The following is a 15,322-nucleotide window of genomic DNA, read 5'->3' as shown; positions in this document are numbered from 1 at the left end:
ATCTATATGCCAGGCAGTGTGCTAAGCTCTCTACCTGTCCATCCACATTTCAAACAAATCTTATCTGTAAAGGCCTCCCCCGTTCATTGGCTATATTCGTCCTCACTCCTGTAACCAAAACAAGCAAAGTAAGCCGAGGCAACCGGCAAAGTAAGCCAAGGCAACCGGAATAGGACTTTTAACGTAGAGTGGGCCATAAGAGAGCCAAGTTGGAAAGTCACAAGATGTAATAAATAAAAGATGCTCCCGGCAACCCCCACCAGAGGTCATCATCACTACTGAGGATCACAATGGGCAGAACCTCCAAAGAAAAAACCAAATACCAGATAAACCCACCCAAAAACTGCCATGGATTTAGTGGTGCCATTTGCTGTTACTACTAATATATCTGTGATTACCATTGCCATCAGAGAACTAGTATTAAGCCTTTACACGTCCCAGACATTGGTGTTCTATGGCTTGACATTTAGTACTTCACAGCTCTAAGTTACTCAAGGTCCCATTGATGTTGACCCTCTACAGCTGGCAGGAGTTGAGACGAAGCAATTGCTTCCTAGGACACAGAGTCCACGACTCTTGCTGCATAACCCACTGCCAAGTTCACTTCCATTCTTTTAGGAAGATTCTTAAGGGCTTCTAGAACATCCTCCTGTGTGGTTAGAGTTAACAGCCCCTGCATTTTCACTTTACAGGTTAAAGATGTAATTTTAACATAGACCACGGTTGCACTTCTCTGAAAGACAACACTGAAGAATACCATCCCTGGCAAAAACATGTTACCTGGGATAGATAACTTTTCGCGTCACTTAAAACCTTCAGCTTTCTGGAGTTTGCCTGCCCTTAGGAAACTGTAGTGGTTAGAAGCAGGCCGGCCAATACAGCACATCCTAAACCACATTATTCCCTCATATATGAATGACCAAAATCAAAATTCCACAGTGAGTGGAAACCTCAGCACTACTGACATTTTTCTCCTGTGAGAAGCTATCCTGTGCCTCACAGTGTCTGTAGCATCTCTAACTCCCGCCCACTGGTTTCCGGTGGCATTCTCCAGTAGTGGCGAGCAACATCATCTCGGGCTGTTGCCAAATGTCCCCTGGGGTTAAAGTCATCCCTGGCTGAGAACCACTGCTTTAGTGGTATCATTCAGTTTAGCAGGGCTACCATTACTTCGTTCTGAATACCGAAAACTGACTTTCTCTAGCTCAATGAAATAAAATTCACCTTGTTTAGCTTTGTGTCTTATAGTAAGTGAAAGCTCCAATATTAGGGAATTGTGAAATACTAAGGCTTTATAGGGCAGCTCTGACTTTGCCCTGTGATTTCCAATCTTCTTGGTGGGAAACCTAATTTGACTGAGACCTAAGCTGGTGTCCTCTCAAATGGACAGACGTGTCTCTAGGTGCTGCTCTGGTGTGGGAGGGCAAACCTGCCTTACCTTGGGGATGAACTCTGGGTCACTGTGGGTCCCATAAGCCCCGGATGTTGTGCAGAGTCAAACTAAAAACCACATTCTGGCTGCAAAGCTCTGGCCATACCACAGGCTACGCAGCAAGGAGTCATGTGTTTTCTGTTTGTTTGTTTTTCTTTATCATTCACTAGAGGCCCCATGCATGAATTTGTGCACGGGTGGCATCGGGCCAGCCTGCCCCGATGGGGGCCCATCGAGGCTGGGCCGGTGGGGGGAGGGGCCATGGGCGGTTGGCCAGTTGGCCCCGCCCCTGATCGGGGTATTGGGAGCCAATTGGGGGCCGGGCTGGCCGGGGGTCAGGGGCCGATCAGGGCCCAGATCAGGCTGGTTGGCTGCTGCAGTGCGCGTCATAGCCACTGGTCATTCCAGTCATTCCATCATTCCGGTCACTGAGCTTTTATATATATAGATACAAGTCAGGCTTTTTTATCATTTATACAAGTTTGTCTTGGTTAAAGAAGATCAAGAGTGCCACTATCCCAAACCAAATTAGAGAGCATGAATCTGCTGACTACAAAAAAAGTTTTTACACCCTTGCTAAGTTTAAGTCACTCAGATGAACTACAAAAAAAAAAAAAAAATTCTTCTTATAAACTAGGAGACATGGTATTGACTTATCTTAAAAGGCCTTCAAAAAAGAATGACTCGAGATTATAAAGCATTTTTCAAATACACAAAGTACTTCATAATGACTCAATAAGCCTTAAGGAATGCTTTTTCTTAGTACATCACTTTTTTTGTTGTGTAAAAGAAAATACCCCATTCAAAGGGTGGTGGCATATTTGATATCACCACTGTTTAAAGAGGAATGAAGTTACAGGAATGAGAAGTATATAATTAGTAAATAATCCCTCTCAAGAAGTGAGTTAAGTAGGAAAGTTATAAAGGAAGAAAAGAAAAGCCGGAGGCAACACAATCAGTGCATATCAGAAATGCAGTTTTATTTTTATTTGAAAACAACTTAAATTTTTAGACAAATGATTTTAGTATATAAATTTGATTTTGTTTTTGTACAGAATATAAAGATTCCCCTCGTTGATCTTCCATGTGAAGGGCATTACAAGCCTGAAGGGATACATTCTGCATACGAGTGTGTCTTGTGTGCAGGATGCTGGCAACCAGTGGTCAGTGCTCCTACACGTAAGTTAGGTCAAGGACATCACATATTAAAAAGGGGATAAGAGATTTCTAGTTAATCAGATTCAAGAAGCAAACATGACACAAAAACTGTGCAGCTGAGACGAGTTCAGTAACTTTAGTCGGGACATTGTGGATTATGCTGGAGTAACAGGTGTGTGAGGCGATGGTGTGCAGCACATTAAAGAGCCAGGAAGAGCTATTCTATAGAAAGGCTGGAATGAGGGATTTCACTAAAGCAAATTAACTTCTTGTCAACTGCCAAAGCAAAACAAAACAGAGCAGAGCGCATGAGTGTTAGTAACTGCAGGCATGTTAGACCGGTTTCTGTGCAGCATGCTAAGTTAGTTAGAGCTTCTTCACTGGCGCATACGATCATTCATAGTCACAGAAAGTTTTTTTTGCCACTTCTCGGCAAATTTCAGGCATGTCGTATTTTAGATGGAGTATAGCTTTTATCTATTATTTCATCCTGTAAAAACATGTGGAGACAACGTTCATTCTGTGCCAGAGGATGACCAGCGACCCTAGGAATAAAAGAGATAAATTTAGTCCAATCTTTTATAAAAAGAGGTGGGAGGAGTTGTCAAACACATAGTTTAAGGTTAGTAAGCAAATACAATTTAGTAATTGTAGGTGTTACTCGGAACTGCCCATAAAGGTATGCTCTAACAACTTTACCAAAGTTTATGGTAAATTTTCTTTTCTTTGGTTCACAAGGTAATTTGAAAACATTTAATCACTGGCATTGCACTGCTTCTGGCATTATGCACCCAGTCAGCTTCTTTAACCTATTAGATAGTATATTATAAAAACCTAAATTAACTTTAAAAGTGAAATAAGACCTGATTCTGAGAATCCATTTTAAAGAAGGAAAAGATATAGGATTAGAACTAGAAATACACTGGAGTTCAATAAAAGCCCCAAATAGTAAGAAATGGGCACCAATGTACAGAGGGCTTTTTTTTGGGGGGGGGGGGTTGTCTTTATTTATTTAAAAGCTTTATTTATTGATTTTAGAGAGAGGAGTGGGGCGGGGGGAGAGGGAGAGGGGGGGGAGGGAGGGAGAGAGAGAGAGAGAGAGAGAGAGAGAGAGAGAGAGAGAGAGAGAGAGAGAGAGAGAATATATTGATATGTTGTTCCACTTGTTTATACATTCTTTGGCTGATTCTTGTACATGCCCTGACTGGGATTGAATCTGCAGCTCTTGCATATTGGGATGATGCTCTAACCAACAGAGTTACCTTAGCCAGGGCCGCTTTTAAAGGTTTCCACTAGACCTAACACAGATGAGACTGGGCAAAGAGACTTCTATTTCAGAATTTAAAAACATCTAATCTAGCAACGCCTTCTCTAAAAGGAAAGTATGTTCATAAAAAGACAACGAAGGTCATGTCTACAGAAGGTCACTAGAAGTTAAAGGCTTTGTGTAACTTTTCTTCTGTTTACTTACCACTCACAGATCTTCAAACCACTGGATAAAATTAAAGTGCTTCTAATAAATAGCTCACACAACCATATTCTCTAGGATTTGGCCTTATTTGGTTAAACTTAAGACAATACATAATTATTCTGAATGCTTTCCAGGCATAACTCTCCCTATTGGCCTTTTAAAAATTCCCATTTTTAAGTGGAAATAAAATTTTAAGTTATAAATTTTACTTTGCACTTAAGAGTTTCTAAATAAAAGATAAACAACCCCAAATCTTCTTGCATTTCCAAAATAATGTATTTTGCCATAAAAATTTAAAAATATGCATTTTTACAAGATTTGCTGATAATACCTCCATCTGCAATCAAACAAAATTATTTGAAATGTATTTTAAGTTTTATTGTTCCTACTAGAACATACCTTAAATTAGAAAGAATCATAAGTAAAACTGTATTTTTAAATGCTATAATTTTAAATGCAATTTGCATAAATTAACCCAGAAAAACAATTACAAAACTTAAGTCAAAACAAAGATACTCATTTTCAATCACTCAAGTGTATTTTATCATATGATATTCAACTTGTTATATACTGCTACTTTGTTTAAACAATACAAAAAATTAGTTAGGAAATGGCCAAAAGGAAAAGCAACATTAAAGTTTAGCTTAATATAAAAATTACTAGTAGTCACATAAGGTAGTCTCAGAACACTGTTCCCTCTTACACCCTGAGAATCAGAAAGCACTTACTTGTTTATAAACTGCTCCAGCCCTTGCTTCCTTTCTTCAATGAAATTGTCATCAAATATTCCATCATCTCCTCTAAAAGGAAGTTGACGCAAAAATGCTTTCCCAGGGAGTGGGGGAACTACAACCTAAAACAACATAAGGAAAGAGCGTTCTCAAACATAACATGCTAAGTTGTGAACATTTATACAGCACAACAAGAAGATACAGTATATCCTCACTATGACAGCCATCCCACTGTCAAACTTGTTTAAATATAAAAGGGAATCAGCAAAAAACACAATGAAAAAATATTCAATGCAAAATAGCTCATCAGAACAAAGCTCCTTAATGGCTGGGCCCCTAGCTTAATTATCACTTTTCCTGGACTTATTAGCAAAGCACAACTATACAAAGAGAACATTCAAGCAATACTGAAATAAAAGCTGCCACGCCCCTCAGACAGTTTTGATGTCACTTGGGAAAGACAATGCTTTATTCTGATGGAAACTGCAGGGACCAAAATCAACTCTCAATTCAACAAAGAAATAAAATATTAACAATGTTGACACAGACAGGTAAGAATTAAGTGATCAGTTTCTTCTACCTCAGACCATCCTGTACATGGTATTTCCTACTTGTGTCTGAGGTGATGATAAAATAATCAACAACTTGTCACCACTTTCATTTCCTAGGCTAAGAAATATGTTAACTTTCTCCCACATCTGCTATCCTATCTTTCCCCAAAGACCTGTCATTTCTTCCTTCCCACCCAATAGGAACATCCCAAATTTTGCCCTTCAAAGCCTAACTATCCTCTAGGATCAACTTATACTGTATCTCTCTTCTGGAAATTATTTGGAGGTCAAATATTTGTTTGAATTAAACAGCAGCTAGCTAGCTCTTTATTTCACAGGTTAGTTTGGCTTCTTTATCTGAGAGTTTCTCAATCATGGCACTAACTACATAATTCTTTGTACTGGAGGAGGATTTTCTTTTGCACTATAGAATACTTAATAGCATAGATACCCCTAGTACCCCTAGTTACGACAATAAAAAATGTCTCCTAAAGTGTTAAGTGTCTCCTGGGGGACAAAGGAGAACCACCAATCTAGACTATTAATGCCTTCAAATCAAGAACCCTCTTAGACTACTTATGGTCATTTTAATAAAAGCTGGGGATACAAACCAACCACTTAGCTGGAACCTATCTTACACCAAAACAGAAAAAAAGGTGTAATCACACAACGCAAAGGAGAACTATAAATAGTAAACAACAGTAATACAAATCATATGTATTCTAAGATGTAAAACTTCAAACCCTTGAAGCAGAGTTTCTATAACTAGGAGTTATCCTAAAACAATAATTCAACAGGGTAAAAAGGGAAAGAGCAACACAACTTCATACAGATTAGCCAAAATAACCCTACATAATAAAAGGCTAATATGCAAATCGACCAAATGGCAGAACGACCGGTCGCTATGACGCGTACTGACCACCAGGGGGCAGATGCTCAATGCAGGAGCTGCCCCCTGGTAGTTGGTGCGCTCCCACAGGGGGAGCGCCGCTCAGCCAGAAGCCCTGAGCCAGGCTCATGGCTAGCGAGCAGAGCGGCAGTGGCAGGAGCCTCTCCCGCCTCGTGGATTTCCAACTGTCAGCCTAAGCCATCAGTCAGACATCCTCCAAGAGCTCCCAGACTGCGAGAGGGTGTAGGTCAGGCTGAGGGAACCCCCAGAGTGCACCAATTTCGTGCACCATGCCTCTAGTAATAAAATAAAATGGTAACAGCTATTATTATCTGATCAATGTATTAACTAACCTTATTGTGGTAATCATTTCACAACATATACATACATCAAATCATTATGTTGTACACCTTAAACTTCCACAATGTTATTTATCAATTATGTCTCAATAAAGCTGGGGGGGGGGGGAAGACACTTCTTTCCTATAGTCATAAAAAATTTCCTTTGTTTCCCAAAACTTTCCTAACTTGTTTTGTACATTTACAGATCAAAAGATCTATAATTTACATACAATGAGTTATAAATCTTTATTCCCAAATAGACAGCCAAATGTTTCAACCCCATTTACTGAATATAAATTCCTTTCCCCACTTATCAACAGTGTTTTTTTGTTATGAACTAAATTTCCAATAAACACATGGGTCAGCTTCTAAATTATATTACATCCACTAATCTACTTGTCCTTCAGAACAGTCTAAAGATATGTTCTGGTGTCTGTAGGTGCTTAAGTATACATTGAAAATAATTTCTGGCTATTTTTGAGCTTTGTCAGATTCTAAAGTTCATATATAAATTTGTAAGTTTATAAAGACCCTGACAGATACCTTTATTAGAATTTTATTAATTTACTAGAGGCCTGATGCATGAAAATCGTGTAAGAGTAGGCCTTCCTTCCCCCGATGCCAGCACTGGCTTCACTTTGGCACCCGGGACCTGGGCTCCCCTCTGTCCGCCGGCACCTAGACTCCCCTCTGGCCGCCAGCGGGCAGCCCAGGACCCGGGCTTCCCTCCAGCCGCCAGCTTCATCCAGAAGGTGGTCCGGAAGGATGTCAGGTCTAAATAGTATGTTACGCTTTTATTATTAGAGATAAATAAGTATGGATACTACCTTACTCTGTCAGGTCTACTGCTAAAATGCCACCTGTAAGTGAGGCCTTCCCTTGACTATCCTATGAGTAGCTCTCTCTTAGTTTAAACTCTTTTTTTTTTTAACATATTTTATTGATTTTTTACAGAGAGGAAGGGAGAGGGATAGAGAGTTAGAAACATCGATGAGAGAGAAACACTGATCAGCTGCCTTCTGCACACCCACCACTGGGGATGTGCCCACAACCAAGGTACATGCCCTTGACCGGAATCGAACCTGGGACCTTCCAGTCTGCAGGCCGACACTTTATCCACTGAGCCAAACCAGTCAGGGCTAAACTCTTAATTTGTTTTAGAGCACATCACCATTTGACGTTTTATATATATATCTCACTATTTTTTCTGCCTTTCCCTCACCACCATCCCAACTTACCCAAGAGAATGTAAGCATCATAAAAATGGGGACATTAATTGTTCACAACTCTATTACTCAAAGAACACACTGAATGAGCTCTCAAATGTTTATAAGGTAAATAAATCTTCAAAAGTGAATTATTTGGTTGAAGCATTATCCTTTATACCCACCTAAAGGTTGCAGTTGGATTTCCAGTCAGGACACATACCTAGGTTGCAGGTTTGATCCTAGTTGGGGCATGTACAGGGACAACTGATTGATGTTTCTCCCTTTCTCTCTCTCCCACTACCCTCTTTCCTCTCTCTAAAATCAATAAACATATCCTCCAGTGAGGATTTGTTTTTTAAGAGAGAAAAAAGTGAATATTCCAAAACAAGAATGTAGTATTTCTATTTATTACAGTCTTTTTTTGTCTTTCAGTAAAAAAATTTTTCCCCTAATCCTCACTGGAGGATATGTGTTTTTTAAATTGATTAGAAAGAGAAGGGAAGGAAGGAGGGAGAGAGAGAAACATTGATGTGAAAGAGAAACATTGTTCAGTTGCCTTATGAATGCACCCCAACCAGGGGTCAAACCCGCAACCTAGGCATGTGCCCTGACCAGGAATTGAACCCACAACCTTTTGGTGCACAGGACAACAGTCCAACCAACTGAGTCACCCAACTAGGGATTTAAGTCTTCTTTATATTTCTCAAAAAAGCTAATCTGAAGAATATCGGCATATATCACACAAAGTATGCTAAATTCTGGTTTAAAAACTTTTTAAAAAACATATTGATTTCAGAGAGGAAGGGAAAGGGAGAAAGAGATAGAAACATCAATGATTAGAGAGAATCATTAATCAGCTGCATCCTGCATGAAACCCGCAACCCGGGCATGTGCCCTGACCGGGAATCGAACTGTGACCTCCTGGTTCATAGGTTGAAGCTCAACCACTGAGCCAAACCAGCTGGGCTCAGAAATTTTTGTTATATATAAATGTTTAATGATGAAAAATGTACTTATTAAGAGTCAGTAAAAACACTGGAAATACAATGATATATGAGATGTATTGAGGAAGAGAAACTTGGCAAGGGGTATGGAGGGGAAGGTAGAATAGGAAGGAAAGGAAGCAATAGTAAGATAATGCTAAGAAGTAAGTGTTATCCAACTGTGAGTCAGCAAAGGCCTCAATTAGGCCACTAATGTAGACAAGAGAAGGAAGAGAGTTCTGAGGAAAAATTACAGACTTCCTCCATCTCCCATGAAATAAGGCAAAACTAAACTATTTGAAAAAAAGAAATCATATTTGTTTTACCCGCTTTATTCAAAGTAATTTTCTGAGAAATAGTAAATATTAAAATTTGGAATGTTCTGCTTTCAAGTTGCATTACAAATAATTCTTACCTTGCTCTCTCTTTCTAATTCACTTCGCAGCCATTCAAAGTCACTGTATCTTCTTCTAACTGTAGATTCCTTCAGCTTGAAAATAGGCAGATTTGTCTGAAACAAAAAAGGTCACTTCTAAATTGAAGCATATTACAGGGACTTTCAAATAAGGAGTGGTGAGATCTGTTTGTCAAATTAATAACATGGCAAACCTGGTGACCTTAAGATAAGAAAATCACAAAGTTATCAAGGTGTCATTTTATCTTTAGCAAAATGAAGCTTAGCTGTTAAAAAAGTATGTTATTTACACTACAGTACACTTTCTATATGCACATTTGCACATATACTATTGGATGTCATTCTGTCTGAGGTTAGTTACATAAACAAAAGGCGATTTTTTATATTTCAGTGATTTATAAAAATGTCAACTGAACAGGGTGAAGATACAGCTAGCTGATTGCAATCCAGTTTAAATAGCACCTCAGTATATAATGCTCATTAGAGAAATAGACCTTAACTACTTTGAAATGAAATACAAAATATTTTATTATTACTAGATTAGATGTTGCATAATGGAAGAAATAAAGAATTATTCTTAATGATCTTTAAAAATGCCAAAAAGTCACTCTTGACACTAGTAGGAAACCAAGAACCATGCACTTTAGATCAGATTCACAGATCCAGAGCTTCACAGGCTGAGGGGAAAATTAACAATGGGGAACATAGTGCCCAGTACTTGGAGGTTACATCCGAGTGGAAGAAAACTTTTAGCGACTGCAAAAATCACTTCTGTCAACTTCTAAGTTTAAAGTAACAAGAAAGACTTCTGTTATCTTTTACTGATCCCTAAAAAAAGAGAGAACATAGTACCAAATCCAATAAAAAGTGGTTTATGATTAAGGACAATTAGCAGAAGCTGTATAGCATCACAATTTTATTATCAAGAATAATTTTTTTTAAGAATAAATTTTATGAGCCCTCATTCACTGCTGGTGGGAATGTATACTGGTACAGCCTCTACGGAAAACAATATGGCAACCCCTCTCTGGGTATCTACCCCCCAAATTTGAAAACATTGTTTGTAAAAATATATGTACCCCTATGTTCATTGCAGCATCATTCACAGTGGCCAAGACACGAAAACAAAGTGTCCTTCGATAGATTGTTGGATAAAGATGTGGTACATATATACGATGGAATACTACTCAGCTATAAGAAAAGGTAAAATACTACCATTTTGTAACAATATGGACAGAACTTGAGATATAATGCTAAAAAAAGTAAGCCAGACAGAAAAAGTCAAGAATCATAATTTTACTCAGATGTAGGATATAAAACTGAAAACAACAAACAGGGGGGTGGGAGTGACTGGGGAGAGGTTAATGGGGGGAAAAGAAGACATACGTAATACTTTAAACCACTGGTTCTCAACCTGTGGGTCGCGACCCCTTTGGGGGTCGAACGACCCTTTCACAGGGGTCGCCGTCGCCTAAGACCATCGGAAAACACATACATAATTACATATTGTTTTTGTGATTAATCACTATGCTTTATGTTCAATTTGTAACAATGAAATTGGGGGTCACCACAACATGAGGAACTGTATTAAAGGGTCGAGGCATTAGAAAGGTTGAGAACCACTGCTTTAAACAATAAAGAGTTTAAAATAAATAAATAAATAAATAAAATAATTTTTAAAACCACAAATGAACAAACAAGCTCTAGCCAGTCTGGATAGAGTGGATAGAGTGTCGGCCTGCAGACTGCAGGGTCCCGGGTTCGATTCCAGTCAAGGGCACATGCCCAGGTTTCGGGCTCAATCCTCAGTAGGGGGCATGCAGGAGGCAGCCGGTCAATGGTTCTCTTTCTTTTTTTGGGGGGGGGAATATTAGCTGTTTTTATTTTTTTATTTTGTTTTATTGCTTAAAGTATTACAAAGAGTATTAAATATGTCTCCTTTTTTTCCCCTTCTTGACATTCCCCCGGCTTGATGGTTCTCTTTCATCACTGATGTTTACATCTCTCTCTCTTCCTCTCTAAAATCAATAAAACTATAAAAAAAATGAACAAACAAGACAAACAAACAAAAACTCAGACACAGACAACAGTATGGTAATTACCAGAGGGAAAAGGGAGTGGGAGAGAGGTAGTAGGGTAAAAGGGATCAAATACAAGATGATGGAGAGAGGTGTGACTTTGGGTGGTAAACACACAATGCAATATACAGATAATATATCACAGAACTGTACACTTGAAAGTATATAATTTTATTAACCAATGTCACTCCAATAAGTTTAATTTTAAAAAGAATAGATTTTAAAATGCACATATCACAATGTTTGTAGGGAACAGAATTACCTAACACAATTAATGTTATATCATACTGAAAATGATACTTAATACTACAGTTGACCTTGAATGACACAGGTTTGAACTGCAAGGTTCCAATTAGGCTTGGCTTTTTTTTTCCTCCTCTCGTTTTTTAAAGTATTGTTTTTGTTTTTTTAAATGTTTTTATTGACTTGAGAGAGAGAGAGAGTAATAGAAACATCACTGAGAAACATCAACATTGATCAGCTGTCTTTTATATGTCCCCTGCTGGGGATCAAGCCCACAACCTGGGCATGTACCCTGACTGGGAATCGAACCAGCGATCTCTTAGTGCATGGGTCAACACTCAACCACTGAGCAACACTGGTCAGGCATTTTTCCTCCCAATAAATATATAGAAAAATTTCATGGAGATCTGCAATAATCTGAAAAAACTCACAAGCCTTATAGCCTAGAAATATGAAAAATATTTTAAAAAGTTAGATACACTATGAATGCATAAAATATATATAGATACTAGTCTATTTTATCATTTACTACCATAAAATATCTACAAATCTATTGTAAAAAGTTAAAACTTACACAATTACAGACCATACATCACACCATTGGCTGTTGAGAGAAATGTAAACGAATGTAAAGATTAAATCATAACTGCATAAAATGAACTGTACTAATACTGTGCTACTGTAATAATTTCATAGTGACATCCTGTTGTATCAGCTATACTAGGTTACCCTAAAACAGTCATATATGCTTCTTTGTTATCAATTCATGAAACTTTATACCTGTAAATATGAATTTCTTTTTCACAATATCTTTACATTTTTAGAATACAGTATGAGTAATACATGTAACATCTATACTGTTTTGTATTAGATAAGGCAATATTGATGTAAGTTGTGACAGACGATTCATTGCTAAACAAATGACATGAACTTACGGTATTGATAAATACAGCCCAGTACTGTAAATGTAGTTTATTGTCCTTATGATGTTCTTAGTAACATTTCCTTTCCGCTGACTTACTTAATTGTAAGGCTATTGTATATAATACATACAACATACAAAACATGTGTCAAAAGACTATTTACGTTATGGGTGAGGCTTCCAGCCAACAGCAGGCTATTAGGAGTGAAGTTTGGGGGAAGTCAAGTTGCAGGAGGATTTTCAACTGCATGGGGGGTTGGCACTCCAACCGCCAGTGCTGTTCAAGAGTCAAATGTATATACTTTCAGATTATAATTGGTCCTTAATTCAACCTTTGCACTTATAGAACTATAAACTGTTTTAGAGCTGGAAAAAAAAGTTAACTGCCACTAAAAGAAAAGACTGCCTTCTTATTTTGTATACAAATCATCATATAAAATTCACTCGTAAGAAAATTTTAATCATTTGTTAAACTTAATGCCACTGGTAATTGTCATTCAGCTAAAGAGAAGCTTTTTATTCAGGATCTTAAACCCACTTTATAGTGGTCTAAGCTTTTTCTAAAGTGTATTAACTTCTCTATGTTGTATACCTTATAGCTTGGAATCTTCTACAGATGCTATTGGGCATAACACTGTATAGATTTCAAGCATGAAACCAAATCTCACAAGAGGTTTAAAAGCACTTGAATTTTCTTTCCCAGGTAACCACAACATTTGTCCATTGTATTAATGACTAAGAGCAAATTGCACCTAACAAGACTCTTATTATACTAAAAGTCAAGCTTATATTTAGAGATGCTGGCTTGCTGTACAGAGAGGTATTCTCATTCCCCCCAGGGAATAAAATTAGGTCCCCTGGAGAGCAGGATGATAATTCCCAGAAAGAAAGCACTGGATTATTTCTCTCTAATTTCACTCATTGGCTTTTTAACCAAGTTCACCCTTCCGCATTAAAATATTAAGTCTTTGTAAGTGTCTACAGGTAGAAAGGCCTTTACAGAATTGAGTGTTTTATGCAGGTGAGATTTTACATTTTGAATTCCCTCCTCTCAAATTACTTTACAAAGGGGATTAGCTGCTCTCTTTATTCAGTATGTTAAGATCAAGCTTGTGAAAAGAGTTCCCTAAGAATTTTCATACTTCTGGGTACGGAAGTCTATAAAGTTAATCTCTGAAACAACATATCAAGCTTACAGGTACAATGTTGAGGGAAGAGTGCCAATCTGGCTCATTTTACCTCCCATTTTCCCTTTTGAACTTTTGACACAATCATGATTATATCTGATTCACTTTAATAGTAGGGGAGTGGGAGGGAGAAAAAATCCAATCCTTTCTATGATTAGCTAATAGTTTAACAGATTATACATTAAAAAAGGATCATGGTTAGTTTAAAGAAAATTCTTTTATTTAGTTTTCTCAGCTGGCTATGATTTCTCTTTGTATAAAGACTGCCATACTTTTGATAGTCACATCAAGTAATTCTTAATATTATTTGCTCATTACCTTAGAGTGTAAGTTTGCCTGTCAATGTCTTCCTGATCATCACAAGGAATTTCAATTCAACTTGATCAAAATACAAATGGAAAATGCACAGGTTTTTTGTTTAAGCCACTGAACTATCACCACTGATTACAAATTCTTATGACTGGTCACTTTCAACTAAACACTTATAAAATGTTCTACTTTGGTTTGTTTTATTTTTAAAGAAAGAGGAGCAAGGATAATAATTCTTTCCAACAGTTTTGGGAGGATTCAACTATTATTACATTCTGGGAGCATCTATACTAGAGTATAGTGCTAGGTAAGGTGGGGAATATAAATTTATGTGCTTAAAAATACCATACATCATAAACAAAAATAAAGTTGAAACATCAAGAACAAATTGTAGACAAATATCTGCAACATAAAACAAAGAGGTAATTTCATTAAAAGATAAAGAAGTTAGAAAACAATGAAAGATAAAGACGAATAACCTGACAAATAAAATAGGCAGAACACAGAAAAACTAATGGCCGATAACACCCAACTTCACTCACGCAAGAAATGCCAGTTAAAACAGTAAGATCCCATTTTCATATATCAAACAGGTACGCATTAAAATTTAGTTCCCAGTGACAGTAAGGGTAGAGAGATAAACAACTAAAAACACCGCTAATGCCCGGCTTGTGTAGCTCAGTGTTTGAGCCTTGACCCATAAATCAGGAAATGTTGGTTTGATTCCTGGTCAGGCCACATGCCTGGATTGTGAGCTGGATCCCCAGTAGGGGGCATGCACGAGGGAGCCAATCAATGATTCTCTCTTGTCACTGATGTTTCTCTCTCTCTCTCCCTCTCCCTTCCTCTCTCTGATATCAATACAAATATATTTTTTAAAAAGTCATTAAAAAGAAAAATAAATAAATAAAAATACGTGCTAATGGTAGTGAAAATTTGGCACAACCTGTAAGGAGAACATTTTGGTGACATCTTTCACCCTTTTTTTAAAAATAGAATTCCTTTTCAATTAGATTTGACATATAGTATTAGTTTCAGGTGTAAAACATAATGAGTAGACACTGACATACCTTATAAAATGATCACCCTGACAAGTCTAGTAGCCATATTACACCATGCATAGTAACTACATTACTGAGTATACTCCCTATGTTGTACTTTACATCCCCATATCATTCCTTTAAATGCATATATCTTTTGAACCAAGAGGTTCACTAAGGATTAATCCTACAAATATTTCCATATGCAAAAAGATATTGGTGCAGAGGTTTACATTACCAGTGTTCATGTAATAGCAAAACAAAACTAAAAAACCTAATTAAATTCTTACAATGGTAAAATGAAATTTTATATAGCTTTTACAAAATGTAACATTTATAACATCTAAATATGGGACACAAAGTT

General features: G+C 37.4%; 1 protein-coding gene across 2 annotated transcripts in view; it reads right to left on the bottom strand.

Annotated features, from left to right (window-relative positions):
• Positions 1-2,387: 2,387 nt before the first annotated feature.
• SNX3 (sorting nexin 3) overlaps positions 2,388-15,322 on the bottom strand; it is a 34,441-nt gene continuing 21,506 nt past the window's right edge. The window contains exons 2-4 of one of the 2 annotated variants that reach the window (XM_059700783.1): positions 9,180-9,275; positions 4,790-4,914; positions 2,388-3,135 (exon numbers count right to left, since the gene is read on the bottom strand). In XM_059700783.1, the coding sequence (XP_059556766.1) occupies positions 3,030-3,135; positions 4,790-4,914; positions 9,180-9,275 (327 nt within the window). In that variant the 3' untranslated portion in view covers positions 2,388-3,029. The remainder of the gene's footprint in view (positions 3,136-4,789; positions 4,915-9,179; positions 9,276-15,322) is intronic. The other variant, XM_059700784.1, reaches the window with a different exon arrangement.

This window comes from Myotis daubentonii, chromosome 6 (assembly GCF_963259705.1).
Source record: "Myotis daubentonii chromosome 6, mMyoDau2.1, whole genome shotgun sequence".
NCBI classification, from domain to species: domain Eukaryota; kingdom Metazoa; phylum Chordata; class Mammalia; order Chiroptera; family Vespertilionidae; genus Myotis; species Myotis daubentonii.
The sequence above is the reverse complement of the archived record's forward strand: the minus strand, read 5'-3'. Positions and strand labels throughout refer to the sequence as shown.